Genomic DNA, 20,685 nt, shown 5'->3' on the forward strand with positions numbered 1-20,685 from the left:
GATAGTTGAGGAAAGGTTATTTTTAATTCTTCTCAAATTAAAATAATGCTGTGGAAAGCACTCAAATAGATGTAACTTTGGTTGTTTTTTTTTTCAAAATTTGCTACGTAAACAAAACTTTATGGAAGTTAAAACAAAACAGACTCTATATTTAATGCGTTTTGCAGGATGTGGAATATATTTCTTTGTTTCTGTTCATAATTGCACACCAGCTGGAAAAATATATATATACATTTGATAGCTTTGTCAAAGTCATTGCTACAGGCAAATCTGAGTTAGTCGGAGGTGTGCTCCATTCAAATACTGGCACCGCGATGTAAACAAAGTCTTTCCACTAACTGCAAATACAAATGAATACATAAATGTTCATTTGTAAGCAACCAACCAACCAAGAAACCTGGAGTTAATTCCAATCCGATGGCGTTCACCAAACTGAATGTATGTGATTATTCCTCCAGATAAAACTTTGTTTATCCTCTAATTCGCATATTGCTGCATTCCAGCAAACCAATTAGAACCGACAGTGATCTCTGCTTGGCACGGCCAACGTGCCGCACGAACGTGCCTGAAAAACACACAGCCGCATACATGGACTACATGCTACATGGGACATAAACAGCTGCAATCTTTCCTCATGTCTGACAGACACCAGATGTGAAACACTGTTTTCCAAAGAACACTTAACTAATTTGGCCGGGATGTTTTCAAGTGTATTAAGGTTTAAGAATAGCATAAAAAAAAAAAAAGAAACGTTTTATTTAGACTAACGGAGGAAAGAAAAAGAGACGGAAGAATTAAATACATGAGGAAGAACGACTGAGGCCAAATTAGGAAAAAGCTGCGTTTTTGTACGCAACAAACAATTTTCTTAGTGCTGATCATTCGCAGCACTACGAACTTTGCAGATGCTGAATTTACACTTTCATGACTCGCTTGTTTTGTTGAGAAACACAAACTTTTCAATCAGTCTTACTGATTTATTCTGAACTTTTATAGATTCATAAATAGATATTTTGATTCTGGGTTTGAATTCTTGAGCAGGTTTTTTTTTTTTTTTTCTTCTACAATATCCAACAGAAAAGACACTAAACATGTCCTTATGTCCGTACAACAGCTTTCACACGGCTTTGGGTTGCACATGCTTCCAATTAGCACTTATTAAAGTCTTGTTTATCGTTCACATGACTGACACTTCGTTTGCATTCCCAACAAAAGCCTCGACCAACCCAGACGGACCCCTCTGGAAGTCCCATGTTGTCTAAAGCTCAATGAAAGCTGTAGATTTGTTTGAAGCGTTTGGACACCAGTTTGGCCTCTCTTCCATTTCCTTTTGTTACAAATAACAGCTTTTCCAGATCAGGGTCAAAAAGTGATGAATGGTTTTAAAATGTGGTTCTAAAACCAGTAATAGCATTGACCGTTGTGGATGCTGTCTCCCTTACGCATTTCTGCTTAAAGCTGAGACAGGTAACCTTTTTTTTTTTTTTTTTTTTTTTTTTTACATAACTTGTTAAAATTGACACTTACTGTCACATACATAACTTTCATTATGTCTGTACATGAGACAAGTGAGGAGAATAATGAGCGAGATGCTCTGGTCTTTTTCTTAGAATGTTTTCTTAAATCTTGAACTTTGACCTTAACAAAGCCAAGTGAGCTCTGCAGTGCTTCAGTGTCGAATGGGTTTGTGATTTTGTTTCGGCCGACGACTCCTGGTCACTATTACAGGATTTCTCTGTTTATGACCAGTTGACTGGATCACCTTTTATGAATGGCTTTGTGATTCCTTTAAAGACCGATTCATACCAGGAACTTTTCAACATTTCTCTTTTGTTTTTATTTTTTATTTTATTTTTTTTTTAGATCAGGGCATCATATCAAACTGGTTCTGTTTGAGTGATTTTCTTGATTTTCCAGGTCTGGCTTTAATCAAATATGAATTTGGCACAGAAAAATGAACCAAATGTGGTCAGGCAAAGGGAATTATGTTTCAACAAGGCGTTGGGTCAGGCTGGGGCTAAACTTTCTGACGGGTCCAGGTTAGCTTGGATAGTTGTTTCCATTAATAAATTAAATCGTCACCTGAAAGCTATATTTTGAATTTCCTGTTGTCTTCTATTAACATTTTTAATACCATGGACGTACACCAATCCCACTCACCGAGGTAGTTGTCATCTTCTGGTTTTCCAGAGTAGCTGACCTGTTTGACGTCAATATTGGTGGCTCCGGCTGGAATCCGCACAACTGTGTTATAGCCTGACCAAAAAAAAAACAACAAAAATAAAATGTATAGACAGCACGTAGTTTAAGTCTCAAAAGGGAATAAAGGAGCTGCAGCAGCATCAACAGAAACATTCAGACTTGACTTTCGTAACAGCTTCACTATGCTACAGTAAACTCCATTCAGGTCCCTCCACTGGGGATTTAAATGTCACACTTGGAGAAATATGAAAACTGTCATCTTAAATAAGCTGCATGAGAACTTGTTTTTAGTCCCAGAGGCCTGTTCACGAAATAATCTGTAATTACTCCCTGGCCTTTCTATTTTGGCCTGTAATTACGGCGCCTGTTTTGTTGTATGGTGATAACCTGACACAGAATACAAGGGAGTGTGTGTGTGTGTGTGAGTGTGTAAGAGAAATAAAGACAAAGAGAGCAATTAATTGAAAGCCAAGTGGTGACAACTAAAACGTACATATGAAGACTATAATATAGAATGACAAATACATGATTAACATACAGAGGTGGGTAGTAACTTGTTACATTTACACAGTTACATTGCATTATCAATATGAAGTACGGCAACTCATACAATTTCTGTAAACCTCACCCACTGCGAGTATCGGTGTGATCCATTAGTAGTCAGGAGGTAGAAATGGACAAAAAATGGACTTCCCGCTCGGAAAGCCTGAGAAACTGAAACCACACACCGCTACGATTCGAAAGGTCGACTTTGCATTTCAATATGGTGCTGCTCCTCCCATCAGCAGTAGTAAAAAACATGAAGCGGAAACATGTTTATTTTACAAGACACACTTGTAAAAAATTAATGTTGCATGAAACACCTGCAACAAATTATGTTTGTGTTTGCTTATGGAAAGTAAAAACGCAAAACAATGTTTGTAAGAGGAATAACGTCTGCTTGGGCGTCGGCACGTTTCAAGTCCGACTCCTGCGATGTTGTCGTATGTTAGTTAGAATGTTGTTTCTAGGTAAAAATGCAGCATAACTTCACAGAATAAAGAGCAAGTTTCAGCCAAACATGCACCAGACCGTCAGTTTATGTGGAAGTGAAACATTTTGTTTGTTTGTTGTTCTATTGTTATTTCCCGTCACCTGAGTCCATTTTGCCATTTGGTGATGACTGTGTTGTAAACTCCATGTTGTCACCAGAGTACTTTACCCTGTTCTATCATATATATGAACCTATATTAAGTTTTAATTCAGAGTTTTATTCTTAAAAATGCTGATTAGAAAACTTCTGCCTAAAGTTTTTTTTTTTTCATGACACTGTTGGTGCCAATTTTCAAAGTTGACTTTCTGCTGCTAAGTGCTGTGGTTTAGCAACAATGTGGCTTTCCCCCCCCCCCCTTTGATTCAGTCATGAATTGGCATGAATTAAATTTTCATGACATTGAAGAGATTTGACTGAATTCCTGTCATTGCAATTTGATCTAAATAAGCCAGGGAAGTAAGTCAGTGTAACGTGATCTCAAGAGCTAAAGTCAAAGTTTAAGCTAGCACCTTGAGCCACTCGGGGGCAGCAGTCAGTTTACTTATCTACCTCTCATCAGATTTCATAATGTTCCCAGAAAATTAAACTATCATTTACCTGTGTCACAATAATTTATGTCAGTGCAAAAAGAAACAAAAAAAAAAAAAAAGAAAAACACAAACATTTTATGTTTACCATTATCAGGAGACCTATTTTTTTCTCAACATTACTGCATCCTCCTTGTTTTTTTTCTCATGGCTATAAATCATATTCCCTCTAAAAATAGCATAGAAAATATTTAAAGTTTAAAGCTTGATGTCGATGGTCATTGCAAATAATAATCTATCTTTATGCTATTCTGCACTTTATGTTGTTTCACACATCATTGTTGTGGTGCTATTATCTTCATAAGACTCTACTGAGACAGAGTAAACACATCTGGATCATAGAACATCACAATTTGGAAGCTTGAGGTTTACACTCCACGACTCTGACCTTTTCTCAATTAGAAATGTTTTTAGGCAGCAAATTTTGCCATTTGGTTGACAAAGAAAGAGTGTCGTAGCCTTCTTTCAGTCATCTGACAATATTTGCAGCAACAGGTGAGGGAGGGGAAGCTCTGGGCTCCATACAGCTGGAGAAAAGACTCTAGCAAAGTAAAGTTAAATAGTTACTTTATAAAACTTTGGTGCCAAATGAACACATTTATTTTTTTGTCCAATTCTTTCAAGTGTCACCAAACTTCACTGTTGGGGCATCAACAGTGAAGTTGATGCCCCAACACAATACCGTGTTGGGGCATCACGGTATTCCTCATTACTTGTTGTTATCAAGCTAGGATAACAACAAGTTATCCTAGCTTTATTTAGTCTTCATAACAGAGTTATGAAGACTAAATAAAGAAAGGTCAATAGTCCACAAATAAGACATTAAGAGGCATCTAACAAAAGAAACAAAACCGGAAGAGTTGACAGTGAGACGAGCCAAGATCCATGAAGCAGAAGGATATCCTGCCTGGGCTGCACTCCCACTTTGATTCCCCCTTCTTATAGTTAAGCCAGATTTCCAGGACTGACGTCAGCAGCTGGTTTGGTTGAATTCAGTCTTCTATCTTTTCGCCTCCAAGCAGCCAAGAGAGAGAGAGAGAGAGAGAGAGAGAGAGAGCAGAACGAAAGCTACCAGATAGAGATGCAAATGCTTAATGTCAAACTTGCAGGAGTAAGCAAGAGGAAAGCCCCACCCAGGGCTGTTTGTTATTTGCTAATGCTTCAGCTGTGCTGTTGCCCAGACCTCGACAGATTTGGACGGAGTCAGCAGCTGGCTCACGCTGCACGTTTGTTGCCATTGAAGCCAAATGACTGAGGTGGGCTCATCGTTTTCTGAAGCTTTGGAGGAGATTGGCTTCGACTGGGCATTTTCCCAAATTTGTCCGAAACATGTATGCATATGATGTGAATAAACATAACCAGACAAGAAATCAGAGTCAAACACAGCCATGCGGCCTGTCCTGTCAACACCGTGACAAAGAGGAATTGGAAATCTGTCCTCGTTTGTTTACCATGTGTCCCCATTTATCTTGCTGGAGCTGCTGACACGATATGGCGTACGCTCAAGAGCAACGCAGACTGCTTTAAGAGATGATGGTAATCTGAGCAGCGGTGCTTACCGTACTGGGCGTCGTTGAAGGTCCCCGCCAGAGTTTTGCACGAGGAGTTGTCCCCACCGCACACTCCACATTTGTCATTCCGTGCCTTTGAGTTGAGAACATGGTCGCAGCCTGCTTGCTAAAAAAAAAAAAAAAAAAAAAAAAAGGGGGCAAGATGATTTATATCAGATGTCATGGTATTTTCACAAACAAACAAAAAAAAAAAGAATGCATTAAATATGTCAGCTGAATATTTGCAATGCTCATTGTTAAAGTTAGATTTACTTATATGTTACCAAAAACACTTGGGGCTTTGATAAAAACAGATTTCTGAATGAAATTTGATGTTTTTTGTGATCGGAACTGATTCAGGTTTGGCTGGGTCGAAACTAAAAAAAAAAAAAATGTATCTTTTTCCACGAAGCGAAGGCCTCATAGCTGTAACAATAACTCTCTTTAAAATGAGGGAGGTAGAACTTTTTCAATGACGTTAAGGTTTTTAAAAATGAAGCTGGAGGAAGAACAGAACCCACGTAAATCCATTTAAAAACACACTTTTTTTTTTAATTGTGTGGGAGAGAGCAAAGCGTCGTCAGATAACATGAAGGCTAATCATATTACAGCAAAGCCAACCTGTTTCATCTCTCTGAGAGTTCAACCTCACAGTGTTGGAATATACTAGATTGAGGCATTCTGGGAATATTTAATCTAGGGAAGAAACTGAGACTGTTGTTTACAATTACTATTGATAAATGCTGTCAACTCCATAAACCTTTTGACATTGTTTTAAAATAATTGTAAAGCCGTCTACTGTAAATATATAGTATATGGCACATTGTCGTGTTAAGGTACAATGGGTAAAAATATATTTAAACGCTGTCGAATGTAGAAAATAATCTGAATTTTCTAAAATCAGTGTAAAAGTTTTGCAAAAACCACAGATGGAAAATCTGTCACAAAACTCTGTTCAGTGCAGCTTTATTAATGATTGCAACCAAGAAATGGTTAACTAAAGAGTTGCATCCAACTGGATGTAAACACATCTTTAGCTTGCAAACGCTGGCTTCTCTGCAACTCCAACACAATACTTCTGACATAGATTTAAGCTTGTGTATAAATGTCTTACGGTGTGCTGTGACAGCAAGAAAATAAATATGCGGATCTACCCTGCAGAGGCCTTGAACACAGATGTCGTAAGTGTCTGGACCACACGGCGTGCCGTCCACCACGCGGTCCTTCAGCTGATAGTAAGCCATAGTGCCAGCGACACGGCAAAAGAGCTTACAGCGATCCTTCATTAGTACTGAACAGAAAGAGGAAGGGGAAACGTTAGACTGCCACTAATTGAGCAAATTGCAAACATCGGACCGTGATGCAAAGACCTGGGGGTGAGTTGTGCGATCACAAATTCATAACACCTTTTTCTGCAAACATCAGCAGAGTCCTCTAAGCCACATCTTTGTTTAGCGCTTGGACGAAAGTCAAGTTTTGTCTGACACAGTGCCGTCTCCAGGGGTTGTCTTCTTTGCTTGTATGGTCTCAATTAAACGAGTGAATCACCACCAGTAAATTTACCAGATGGTAATCTTGTGGGCTGTCCATCTTGTCTGAGGTGCAGCTGTGTGGGGTTGCAGCTGTCGGGGGTGCCGGGGGGGAGGGGGGGTGCTAGTTTGAAAGGGCCGCATGCGGCTTTTACAGCACTTCTGGATACCAACTTGATGTTTTCCAGCATCACTCACAGGGCAGATAGTAGAATCGGTGCCATGTCAGGAGAGTACAGCGGACGAGAAGCACTTAACGGGTAGCAGATTCTCAAAAGACAAAATGTCAACTTTTAGTATCTGCTTGTTTTGTGCCTTTAAGCATTTTTTTTTTAAAGGCTCACAAGCAGTAAAACAACCCAACCTCACAAGAGCAGTCAAGATGATCAGCTCCCATTTGTGGACACTTTGGTGGAGAACCAGCTTTTGGGTCATCGAAGCGCATCGCATCGCAATCCCAACACTCACTGCCTGACTACACATCCAAACGGACTTTTCTATAGTAGATGCACTCAATGCTCCACAGAAGTTCATTACTATTAGCTGTGCTTTCTTTTTATTAGTTTGATTATTGTCTTGTTATGATCCGTGATAATACTGTTGGTACCTTGATAGTGGCGTCTATTTTTACTTCCATAAACGGCGACGCCTGCGGTCTTCCTCTGCACATGTGGGTTGCTTTGGGGTCATAAGCCGTCCACTCAAATGTCTAATGGTGGTCGCAGCAAAATATTGAATTGCTGTGTGAATGAATCCTTAGATAAAGTAAAAATAATTCAACACATTTTCCACTAATTTCTACATTTTGTTTAAAACGCCTGAGATTGTTAAAGTACATCTATTTAATTCTATTCTATCACATCCTACACCAAGATATTATAAAAATCAAGGTTAATATGAAGAAGCAAAATCCTTGAAGGGATTTGAATGCATTGTGATGTACAAATGGCAAACAGCAGATTTTTCATGCGCACCAAAATTAGATTTCAATGCGACAATATCAAGTATTTAATTTAACTGACCGCAGTGTTTGAGTTCAAACTTGCGACATTTGCCCAACGCCTCTTGTTCTGTGAGTGTGTGTGTGTGTGTGTGTGTACTCACTGCCACTGTACTTGGGGACCCATCTGACGGAGGGAGGTAGACCGTTGATATTAAAGTGCTTGCCGTCAAACTGAGAGCACTGCTCTTCCCGGAAGTCCTTCCTTTCCCGTGGACACGGCTCAGTGTTGCAGGAGCGGAACTTCATTCTACGGCCCACGCAGAATCTCCCGCCGTTTCTGGGCCTACGACGTTGAAGAATAGAAAAAAAAAAAAAAGAAAAATCACAGAAACGCCACTGTGCTGAGCCCGTTTCTCGTGTTTTTTTTTTTTCTTTCAGATCGTTGTCGACGTAATGATATAAGATTTCTCTAAGACGCATAAGGGATTCTTTCTTACTCAGGTTTGTTGCAGTCTCTGGTGGTGCTCCTCGTTCCTCCACCGCACGACCTGGAGCAAACGCTGTAGGGCCCCCAAGGGCCCCACTCTCCATTCACAGGCCGAATGTCCAACTCCTTGTTTATGCACATCCCATGTTTGCAATACTGCACGCAAAAACAAACAAACGGGTAAACAGCAATGGCCGTGACTCTTGTCGATATCATCGGAAATTGTGATGAGCACAGCTTGGAAAAGTCAAATCAAAGTAACCGCCTAAAACCAACATTTTACCTCAAATCCTCTTTTAGCTACTGTTTACAGTGTACCCGTTAAGCAACCTCAGTCCAAAAGAGGCGCCCTCACAGGCGATTCACAGCGGGCGCATTTCCCTTTGTGTGAAACCAAATTCCCTCCCGAGTGACTCGGATATCAGAGGGTCCTGTTTGCTGAAAGAATGCAGGACAAAACGGCGTCTGTCTGGGTACGTAGCCCGCCGCCCGCGCACACAGGTGGTGGGCAGTGTCACCGTGATAAGGAAACTCTAGAGTTGTGATAACAAGAGGAACAAAACTTATTACTGGCTCAACATCAGGAGCTCTCTTCTCCTGCTCAGATGAGGCAAGCAAACTGATGGGCAATGTGGGAAAATACAACAGCAGCTTCTTTACAGGTCAGCTTTCATCATCTGCTGGTTCATCTTAATTCTTTTCTTTTATTATTAATCCTTTAAATGTTTCATTGTATTTGAAATGGACAAAATCACCTTAAGAAAGCATCTAAACATGTCTGTCAGTGTTCAGGTTAGTCCTATGTTTACACGTAGTACTAAAGGTAGACGGCTGGAAAAAAAGGAAAAACTTTGCGATCAGTAAACGCACCATACGGTACAGTATGGAAGATGACCAGGTCAAGAAGATGGAAACATTTTTCTTCTAAAAGACTGTCAGTTTCATAAACACTCGCGTCCACATGGGATCATTTGCAGAAATGTTTTCACCCACACAGCAAAGGAACGGCAGAGACGCAGCTGGGCTAGTTTTCACAAAGGAGTCGTTTTCGCTGTCCACATGAAATTTTCACTCCGGTTGTCTACAAATATAGATAGCTCTATGTGTGTGCGTTATCTATACCTATGATCAATAAAGTGCAAGTGACCTACAGAAGAAGAGAGACTTCAGCAGGAAAGCTGAATAAAAAACAGAAAAATTTCTTCATCCAGTAGAAAATTCGACCTCTTTCACTGAGCAGTTGGATTTTGAAATGTTGTCCGTCCTTTCAAACTTTTAGACTCAAAATGAGAACCTGCATCATTTCAAAAAATATACATATATTGAGACTGTTGTTTTAGTTATGATAGCCACTTTAAACAACTTGCTAAAGTAAGTTGACTAAAATGTCAACTCCTACACCATCTTTTCTCTGGTTTTTAAAACAGTAGTAAAACTTCTTCTTTTAGGAATAATTAAAAAAATGTTTGAAAAGACATCAGAACTGGTCATAATTGGAATGAAAAATAAAAAAATAAAAAATAAAAAAACAGAAAAACTGGAGATCAGATCAGAGACAGGGCCACGAACCTCTGATTGGTGCAGCTCTAATTTCCATAATGCAAATTAAAAACAGAAACAGAAATGGGTTGATGCATCTGCTTTTAGGCATTTAATCTAAGGGAATATCAGGTGTAAGTCTCAGCACAATTACATATCACAATATATTTTTCTTAAAGATAAAAAATTAAAGACTTACAGAACGATTATAAACAACTAAACACTTCCAGAACATGGTAGTAATGCCTCTTTGTTGAAACCCGGCTTAGTTTTCATATTTGTTATTCAAGCCAGAGGTTGCAATGTTGAAGTGTCAACTCGGCGCACAGGTGTTCAGAGTTGCACAAACTGCAAATGTTTACAAAATCCGGATTTGTTTTTCTTAGAAATGTCTCGACTCGGGTCCTCTGGTCTGGAGCCAACAGGAGATGCAAATCTCAGGCGCTGATAATTTGGTTGGAGCGCCATCTATCTGGATCCACAGCGGTAATTTATCAAGAGGTGCTGACAAGAAAGTGATGAATTATCCATATGCGTAGTATAAATGGCTTCCATACAGCAAAAAGGCAAACAGATGCATTTATTTGTTGGTTGAGCAACAACAGGAAAGAAAAAAAGTATTAAGAAGAAAAACGTGCCGTGGATCTGTTTGCATCTTTTCCTGCGACAGTAGTCAGTAGTTTAAGTTACGCAAGTATTTTTTTTACAATTTTCTCCTACATTTGCTAAATATTTGAATTTATTAACTCAAGTTCAGTACACCATCATGATTGACAGCGTTAAGCTCCTCTTCTTGGCTCTGATTGGTTGTTTTTGATTGGGAGCGGTGCATTACTGCACATCGCAGGAGAAGGAAGAGGAGATTGATTTTTTTTATTCACAGATTACCCGTCTCGTACTTTTTAACAAATACGCAAAAAACTGTTTTTGTAAAAACAACATAACGGGAAGGCGCATAAATGTTTGTGGAGATTGTGGGATAGTAAAATCTCATTTTAAAGTAAGTTTGCAGCAGTTTTTTTTTTTGTTTTTTTTTTTGTTCCCCCGGGTCCCTCCCCCCCCAAAACCAACTTAGTGACTCGCAACCCAGACCGTCGCATCTCTTGCATGCATTTCAACCCATCCCCCTCATCCTCGTAATGGGAAATTGCCAAAGCCACGTAGAGACCACCACAGCGCAGCCAGGCAGCGAGACCCAAGGACCTGTCAAGCACAAGGAGGACTGTCTGTCACGCAGCACCAAAAGGCTGTCTAAGCCTCTGAGGCATTCCTCTATCCCCGCTGACAGCCTGTGTTTACAGCCATTTTGTGTGGCTTGAAAAGGTGATGTGGGAGGAGGGAGAAAGGGGGGAAAAAAGGAGGAAAAGGGGGCAACAGAAAGGGGAAAAAAACATCTGTGAGAGGTGATGTATGCGAACGCGAGCATGTGAACGAGTGTGAGTGTGCGCAGGATCGAATGTGCGTTAGAGAGGGAGGGCGCGAGTGAATGCTGAAGGGGGTCCTGAGACATCTGGGGGCCATGCGCACTTCCAATTAGCCTCCTTCTAAAAAGAGGCGCAAACACGCTTTAAAAACACTGAGGTGGCAAAGTTCAAACTGCCGTTACGGGTACGGTCCGGGGAAAGGTTGTCAAACTTTGCTTAAAGTTTGATGTGTTGTGAGACATTTGAAGGTCCTGTGGGAGAAGCACACACAGCTGCGACAAGCATGTGTTTGAAATCAGGAACTCGACTCTGCCTCGCCAACACATGGCAATAAGTGCAAAATCAGAGTGAGATTTGGTCCATCTTTCCCTGTCCTGTTGGCAAATATGCAAACAATTTTGTCACTTGTTTCTTAGCCAAAACTCTAAGCGTTTAACCCAACCTCAACCCTTGAAAGAGCGGCTAAGTAGATGCTTCCTGCAACAGAGAGAGCAACTAGAACAGCCTCTATGGTGCTGTTCAGCTTGCCGGTTTGGAAGCAGTCTGTAATTGTCAGGAAGCTACGGCGGAGAGCACCTTATTTCGAAGCTAAAGCCATACATCACCGCAGGAATGAGAAGGCGGCGAACCCTGCTCTTTCATTTTAACACGGCCGTTTCCAAAAGACATCACCTTTCATGCTGTTGTGTTTTTTTTCTCCCGGCTGTGAATAGGGAATACGCTTTAACCTTAACCTCTTGGCATATGTGTCCGAGCGTTGACGGCAAGCCCTCGGTCAAATCAAAAATAACTGGAGCCACCGATCAAAGTGGGAGACTACGGACCATCACAGCTGCTTTCCAATAAGCCACCATTCACTTTTACATATGTTAGGACTTGACCTGAAGGCGGGAGGTGACAGGCAGGGATTCTCTAAGGGACCCTGCTTGGGTGGAGACTGGACATAATCCAAGTGACAGCTGTTATTTCAAAGTGGATTTACGCCGGCTGACAGCTCTGCCTTTCCTTATTGCCTGTCAGATCCATTTTTTTGTCGCGGAAAGACAAGAGGAAAAGGAACGCAGAGAGGAAGCCAAGAGAGAACCGACGGCGACCTGAAGCAAGCTCATCTTTTCTCACGTAGCCACATTTCCTGTCCTGTTTGTTGCTACCTCTCTGTAATCCCTCCGTGCCGCACATCTTTTAAAGAAATGCAGAGGGTGTCATTAGTGGGAATGAGTAGTTTGGCTACATCAGCTGTTCCACTCACGTGCACTTCAGGGCTTTACTTTTACTGCTAGTGTGACTTGCTTATAATCATCCCTGTACAACCAGCAAGAAACTAACACCTGTAGATTTTTTTAAAGCTAGAATCCTAAATAAAGGTATATCGAAACGGACAGAAAGAGAATTAGATTTCTATGCTAAAAACATACAATTTTAAAACTGTCATATTGGGGGTAAGAGAGACCAATCCACGTAGAGAAGTCTTAGAAATGCAAATACAGGCAAACCTGCTCTGTAAGGGTACCTCCTAAATCGCCCATTTTGATTGAAAGGTGGGGGCGCACTTTCTGCGCTCGGTTACAAAAACTGGGAGGTACACCAGGACCAGAGCGCAAGGCCCAACAGGCTGGGGAAGGGCCCAGTTCAATGTGCACACTATAAACCTAGCTTAAATACTGCAACGACGATCGCCGGGATGAGGAACAGGTGATTGTCATTACCTAAGCGTGCTGCAGCTTCGGGGTTAGCTGAGGGAAAATGGCTCTTAAATGACACAAAGCGTACAAAGAAGAAGCAACAGCGGCAGGAGTAATAACTGAAGAGAGCAAAACCAACAAACATAAAACACAGGACTGCAGTCAAATTACAGAATTAACAAAAAAAATACAAAATGCTATGATACCCAATATATTATGGCGATTACATTTAATACTTTCTGTACACTGGACACCCTTTTTGGGGTTTTTTTTGTTTTGTTTTTTGCTCAGTACTGCTGATTCTTTTAAAGAAGTGCAATTCCAAATCGAACAGTACTTCACAGCATGTTTTGTGTTGTTTCTTACAAAGATGGTGGATGCCGTCTTTGACAGACAATTTACAGAGTGAACTGGAAAAGACGATGCACAATCTTTTTAAACACAGATCTTAACCACCATGGTCAAAACCTCAATTTAGATACAAATCCCTACAAAAGATGAAATACAAAATTCAATAAATTGAAACCTGACACCCCAACCTGTCAGAGTGACAGTTTTATTCTTACAAATCTACTGTATAGATGGTAGAAACATAAACTATTTTTTTCCATTAATGTAAAAAAAAAATAAAAATAAGAAATACCACTGGTTATTTTAATATTACAGGGATTATACTGTATGTGCATGTTTTTCAGCCTGCTCTCATTTTCCTGTCAATCTGTAATTGTAAGCAGGAGAATGTGCCCCCTATACAATAGCAGGCTATTCATAACTGTAACACATTATACTGTAATCACACAAAATCGTGTCTCCGCTTCCACACAGCCGGCCATGAAAGCAGCTCTCAGCGACTACCGGACACAATAATGCCATCAGCAAACTCAGCGGCGGCTAAAACAACAATCCTCTTGTTAGGCCAAATCCACAGATATGTCCGTGATGACGGCGAATCAAAGCAGCAACATCCTGCAAATATCCAGAGATTAGCTGCAAGCGACACCGATGCCAGTCGCACGACTCCGAGGTCTCTAACAAGAGCGCGCGCCAAAGCTACACGCACAAAGAACATGTCACTGACGTTCGACAAACGTTTCGAGGTGCCAGAGGAATCTCTGGCCAACTTTCTCATCAACAGAGTGCAATTAACGGTCGATTAATGGTTTATTAATAAAATTAGTTCCACTCGATGAATGACGAGCATCCTAAAGAGGGCGCCAAAGGTCATCCTCAAGCAGAACCAGTCGATACAGAATTAGACATGGCTGAGAGCGGGAAAGAGAAACGGTCCGGCGCAGGACGCAAGATGCGTTTTATGCGGCTCTGTATCGAAATGTAAATACTAGAAAAGGTCTTAAAAGTTTCACATTAAATAGCCGTCATTCAACCAAGCGTGAACTTCTGATTCAAAAGTTATCAATGAGCTACGAAGACGAGGATGTGATGACCGAAGAGCGGAGGGCATGACACAGAAGAATTGTAATATGATACAAAAAGGCACAATGCCAATAAGCACAATTGATTTTGAGGGATGTCTAACTTTAATAATGTGAGAGAAAAAAAATAGTCTGTTTATCCAGTTGGTATTTAACACAGTTGACAAAAAAAAAAAAAAAAAAGCTTCTTTTTTTTAAATTCAGCATATCAAAAATGTTGACCTTCATGTTATGGAAAGACAGTCTGCAGGCTTCCACAAAAACAGCACTTTATCAATTAACTGTTAGTCACTCAATAGGAGCAGTCAACTTTAGATTAACTCATTAATTAATAACTATATAATTCGGTCATAATTAATCTAATACTATATAGCAGCATGGCAAAATGTAGAAAGGTTCGAAGGGTTTAGGTGTGTTTGCTAAGTGCTCTTAAACTGTTGTTAAATGAAATGTAAAAAAAAAAATATATATATATATATATATATATATTACAGCAGAATCCATTCATGTATTTGTACACAAAAACAAAGAATCACTCTCAGCAGCAAGAGCATGTAAAAAAGTGAAGGCCTAGTGGGTTAATAGATGAATGAGAAAGGACGGGGGTGAGGTGGTGGTGGGGTGGTGTCTGTATTTATAGACAACAAGTGATGGGATGCTCTCATTAGAGCGTGGCCCACTAAGTAAGATCACAGACACGCTGCCGAGAGGTCATGTGACTGCATTTCACACTCCAGCGCCCTGTGAAAGCAACAGAAAGGGAGCAGGTTCTGGAGGAAGGAGAAGAAAAGACCGTCGGAGATGAAAGAGGAGGAAAGAGGGAGAAAACTACAACTGAACTCTGACTGTGCCTGATGCCCCTTTGTAACTAAGCAGTGTACAAACAAACTCTTTTTTTTTCTTTTTCAGCCCTCTGTCATTTAGAGGACGTGCCTATGTCCTTCTATTTGGGCTTTGACCTCAATTACCCAATGCGGTCACAAATTCGTTTCATAACCCGTCGGGACAAAACCACTCTCCCCAGGCGACCACGGCTCAGGAGGTGAAGTCCATTCAGACGTGTTGCTTTTTATAACGGGGTGTGTAATCGCTTTGAATGACGCCACTGTATTGTTCTAGTATGGGCCGCAAAGATGATTCTGGACGAGGATCTGGGAGTTGAGAGACAATATCCGGTGTTATTGTAGTTCCCAAAGTTGTAATCCTCCACATATCACACCTAGAAGCCAACAAACTGACCCATATATGTAAAGTCTCAAAAATTAAAATGTCTTTTTTTTATTATTATTATTATTATTTTAGGGGGGAAAAAAGGTATGAAGTGTCTACTGCATTATCCTTTGGTAAAATGCAAGCACAACTTCTTATAGATTTGCTTCATCAATGCCCATTTGCCTGCAACTCCTTTATTATGGTCTCATTTAAGGAGCGAATGACTAATTGCCGTCCTAGAGGTTCCAGCGACACTAAGGCCATCTTTGCTGCTTCTTTAATTGATGACGTTTAGACGGAGGCCCACGCTCGGAAAGTTTGAAATGATCCACACTCTCTCTAGTTTCAGATGAAGAACTGAAGAAGTGCTCAATGAGATGCACAAAGCATCGCTTTATGGCCTACCTGCGCTTCAAACGTCTTCTTAACTTCATCCCTGACCTGTCTGGTGTGTACGTTCACGTTCATGTTCCTGTTTGTCGAACAGTGTTCTCTAACAAACCTCAGTCAGATTAAAGCCCCTTAATCTGACACCGATAATCTGTACTGCCAGATCTTCAGCCTTCAATTTAAAAGCGGCATCATATGAGTTTGAAGAAATTTCTCCGTCATGGCTGCTGCTAGCATGTTCTTGTTCCAAATGAAAATTAGCACTTTCTTCTTTGATTTCCAATTCTGACTTCCAAAGATTCACTTCCTGCAAAAGAGCCCCCTGGTGGTTGAAGAAAAATCCACAGAAAAGCCGCATCGGGCTTTAAGCCGCATGGTTGTATTTTCCTTCCACTTCACAACTATGCACTACTTTTGGTCTCTGTCTATCAAATAGATCATCAATAAAACACACCGAAATTTGTGGTTGTAACTGGTCAAAATGTAAACAATTCTTAATACTTTTTCTAGGTCAAGAAGGACAAAAAATACCAGCAGAGTAATGCAAAAAAAAAAAAAAAAAAAAAGCCCAGACAGATGTATAGAACAAAGTGGCACAAAAGAACCAGGAAGACCCGTTTGAATGTGTTGGATTATCAGAGCGTGCAGGCCTCAGGACGAGCACAATCGCACTCGCAGACACACAAGCCCGTCACACAATAACACCACATTAAAGAGCGCATGTATGGACAGGTGAGTGCTGGCGTAGGGTCTCTTTCAACCCGCGCTACTTCAAACACCACCCTGCATGAAGATGAAACCGGGGCCTCAGCGCCGCAAACAAAGGTGGTGCCACAGCTGACGCGCGCACAAAGAGAAGATAAATATGTAGAAGAAGAAAAAAAATGGATGTGAAAGATTTTAAACTTTTTAAGCATTTCCTGTTTCAAAGTTGTTTCCTTTTTCACTTTTAGATCAAATAGGTTTTGATTTTTTATTAGTTTTTTTTTTCTTATAAAAACGCAGGGAAGATAATTGTAGCTCTGTTTACGGTTCCGTACAACTCCATTAAAACCAAATAAATAATATGCTTATTATGCAAAATAAAATGTTAAGAAAAAATAAAAAGGGGGGAAACAACAAAGCCCCCATAAGATAAGATGCTTAAGTAGCTTTAACAACTATTTGTGTAAAAAAACAATTGTTTTTTTGGAGTAGCATGATTTCACGCTAGAAAGATCCTGTAATTTGATAAGAGAAAAAAGATTGCTTTTTAATAATTTCTGTGTGCCATCCCTATTATCACTCCTGTGAAACAAATGTAACCAAACTGTGACATTTTAATTTATGCTTTCCCTTTTCAAGTGTCTAGAAACGTATTAATTAACACTCCATGACTCGCAGGCTCCCCGAGAAACTTTCTTCAAATAAGATACGTAAGGGAACATGTCATTTAAGTCAGATAGATGTTTGCGTATCTCATGAAAAGACTACAAAGAATAATTTGTAAGCCCAAACTTTCAACTGTGGAAGGACGAGGAAATCCCCACAACTTACGGTTGGAGAATCGCAGCAAAGAGGTTAAATCTTGAGGCTGCTAAGTGTTAAAGGGACAGTGCTACTTGTTTTCCAGGCACATAGAGCCATTTCATAGCATTATCGAGTAACTATGTTAACTTCAGTTGTTAAAAAGATGGTATACATATCTCAAACGTGACTTAAAAGAAATTGTACTTTGTAATTTATAGTAAAATATAAATGTAATATATATTTTCCACTGTGAAATCATCAACATTCTAGAGAAAAAAGTGGTGGACCCAAAAAATGTAACGTTTCACCTTGTATACATCTCAATTACCTTATTCTTTTACTGATAAACATTCTACAAAATTACCACAAATCAAATGCATTTTTTTCCAGTTGTATGTTCCGGCTTTTTCTAACTCCCCTTGTCAATCTAAGTGACATTGCTCATAAAATAACATTGATCCTTTACCCAGCAAAGATGATCAGTTTAGTTTTCATTTGATCATAACACAAAAACTTTTTTTTTAAGTATTAGTGTAAGCTCTTTGCTTTTAATATAATTTCACCCGACAAACAAACTACACAAAACGAGATGTGAAAAATAAAAAAAGTCCAGTTCTGTGATGTGCATTACCATTTAACAAAACAAGTTTGCCCATTTAACTGAAACCAATCAGCAGCTGAAGATCACTCATCAGTAAGAACATCAATCCCGGAGAGGTTGAGAGGTTGTTTCTTCATCAAGAAAACCACTCAGATCCACTAAACTCTCTGTTTCTCCCACATACAGAATGAGATGAGAACGGAGAATTCAGTCCAGGCACATTACTGTTTAGACTGGTTGTTGCAGTTGGATTAAGATGTCAGCCATCCCCCGTTAACTCCTCCTTGGTAACCTGGGCAGATCCAGGCCCTAACATGGCGAGGAGGGAGATGAAAGGATGTGAGACGTAACATGGGCTCAGAGCGCAAGACTCATGAAGGCCAAGAGGTTAAGAAGAAACGAGAGGCGTCCTTCCCTCTTCCTTCCTTTCCCTCTGACCTCCATGCATGCTCCAAATGCTAACACCAGCCCACCATGTGCGGAATCACTGATGTTACGTCCATCGCGAGACCGCTGGCTCACCCAATCACCTGCCTTTTAGAGGGGTCACAGGTTCAAAACAAGGTGGCTCAACTGTGAACAGCGGGCGGTATGGTCTTTTAAAACAATCCATCCTCCCTCCATCAGGGTGTCTTTCATTTCTCTCTCTTTTTTTCTTTCACCCCACCCCCGCCGCCTTCTACTTCTGGCTTTCCCATCCATGTACACTCAGAGAGCGACCCACCAACTCAGCTCTGATTAGCATACGGTCCCAGAGCGAGGAGGGCAGGTGGTGGGGGGGAAGGGGGGGCCTTTAACAACACAGGATGGGAAAGCTTCAAGTTTCTAACTCTCATCATCACCCGACTTCCCTTACATCGGTTTCTGCTACCAGAATGCAGGCGGTGGAGTAATGTATGATAAATTATTCCATTTTGCTGGTAGAAACAGAGAACTGGAGAGGTAGTTAGGAGTTTGAAACGTCTTTTCAAGGAAATTCTGGCATGCGTCAGCCCTGCATTTTGCTTGAAACGCAACCTGGCTCTCTTCAGCAAAGTAACAGAATGATTAACGAAGAAAAGCATTTGAAACTTCTCTCTCCAGCATCGGATCGTCCTGCGTTTTCGTTTATTCTGAGATGCAGATGTTTTTCAATCAGTGTGCTAAAAAGGAAAGAAACTTCAGAAGTGAGACCATTTTAAAAGTGTTCAAACCTCTTGAACTTTTTACTTTTTTTGTTTTTTTGAAAATTTAACCTATCTTAATAGGATTTTTATTGAAAGATGGGAAGGGGAAGGAAAAAGTTGAAAATAATTCATCAATACTTTTTATTTTAAATCACTGTATATCAACCTGTTTCAACTAAGCAAGAATTGTGGCGCAGCAGGCCATGCAGTGTGCCGTGTTTATTAACACCTACGTGCTTCAAACATACAGAATGACCCACCATTCCATGTCCACACTCGGTCCCGTCGGCCAGGGGCATGTGTTGTGTGCGACAGCCTTTGTGGTCCCCCTCTGCACTCGTACACCACAACCTTTTGCACTGTTTCTGTAATAAAAAAATACAAAATAAATAAAAAATAAGGTTAACTGTATCAATAAAACCTGGATTGACAAGGGGGGAAAATCTCTACAGATCTGACCTTGGAGCTTTTAGCACCTGATGAGTTTTGCTAGAGTTGTGGAAACACAGAGGACTTTATTTAGTGGTTTTGAGTATTAGGTTTCTGTTTGACTTTAGTGCGTTTTGGACTTTGGTGTTCATGTCCATTTTTTGCACTTAGTGGTGCTACTGCTTTACATTTTCCTGTGTTTCTCTGGATTTCTGTTTGTTTAATTTTTGGTTGCCTTTCCCTCTGTGGTTTTGTAACTCTTGATTGTTTTGTCAAATTTAATCTCAATCACAAGCCTGCCTTCCTCCTGTGTGCGTTTAGCCTCTCCACGAAGCTCAAAGAGGAGAAACTTCATCCTCATTTTAAAAATGTTTAAAGTGCAAACTTTAGCTTACTCAAAATTATGTATTAGTATTTATTAACTCCAACAAATACACATTTTAAGTACAATCACCTTCAACGTGGTTAAATCCCACTCAGAATATGCATCGAGGTCTGTGTTCGAAATGAAACGGCCTGCAGAGTCTACAAAGGAGAAACCATAAATATTCCTATTCTATCACTCCTGTGAGGAAAATCTCCTATTGAATTTGTGATTGTTTGTTTAAAATCGTTGTAATGTTTCAGCCTGTTATTATCTATCTTCTCTGGTGCTCATTGTGACGTCAGTCGTCAGTTCTCTTTGTCTCTTTGAAATATCCGTTTTTTTCTCGTAATGCCTGGTAAATTCCCGCTGTCACAATTGCTTTAGAGTGAAAGAAGAAATTAATTGCTGTTAAACCCGTCTTTAGTCATACCCCTGGGGGAGAAAGTCCAATTGATAAATGAAATGCGTATAAAGAATTTTTGACAAAAATGTAAATAATTTTTTTTTTCCCCTCTTCATGTTGACACTCCTTTTACATTGTTTAGTTATCTTTTCAGAGATGCTTGTCTCATTTTCCATCAGAAATGTTGCTGAATGGAAGT

The 20,685-nt window shown here is 40.2% G+C and overlaps 1 protein-coding gene and 1 long non-coding RNA gene across 2 annotated transcripts in view; one reads left to right on the forward strand and one right to left on the reverse strand.

Annotated features, from left to right (window-relative positions):
* Positions 1-20,685, forward strand: part of LOC106965278 (uncharacterized) — a 130,305-nt gene that overhangs the window by 84,113 nt on the left and 25,507 nt on the right. The gene's annotated exons all lie outside the window — the stretch shown is intronic.
* Positions 1-20,685, reverse strand: part of LOC106965276 (A disintegrin and metalloproteinase with thrombospondin motifs 20) — a 105,429-nt gene that overhangs the window by 46,333 nt on the left and 38,411 nt on the right. Inside the window, exons 11-16 of the mRNA XM_015061272.1 lie at positions 19,548-19,652; positions 8,342-8,487; positions 8,006-8,187; positions 6,527-6,663; positions 5,382-5,499; positions 2,161-2,256 (exon numbers count right to left, since the gene is read on the reverse strand). Of these exons, the coding sequence (XP_014916758.1) occupies positions 2,161-2,256; positions 5,382-5,499; positions 6,527-6,663; positions 8,006-8,187; positions 8,342-8,487; positions 19,548-19,652 (784 nt within the window). The remainder of the gene's footprint in view (positions 1-2,160; positions 2,257-5,381; positions 5,500-6,526; positions 6,664-8,005; positions 8,188-8,341; positions 8,488-19,547; positions 19,653-20,685) is intronic.

Source organism: Poecilia latipinna, unplaced genomic scaffold, assembly GCF_001443285.1.
Source record: "Poecilia latipinna isolate Pla-1442-1.1 unplaced genomic scaffold, P_latipinna-1.0 Scaffold1796, whole genome shotgun sequence".
NCBI lineage: Eukaryota > Metazoa > Chordata > Actinopteri > Cyprinodontiformes > Poeciliidae > Poecilia > Poecilia latipinna.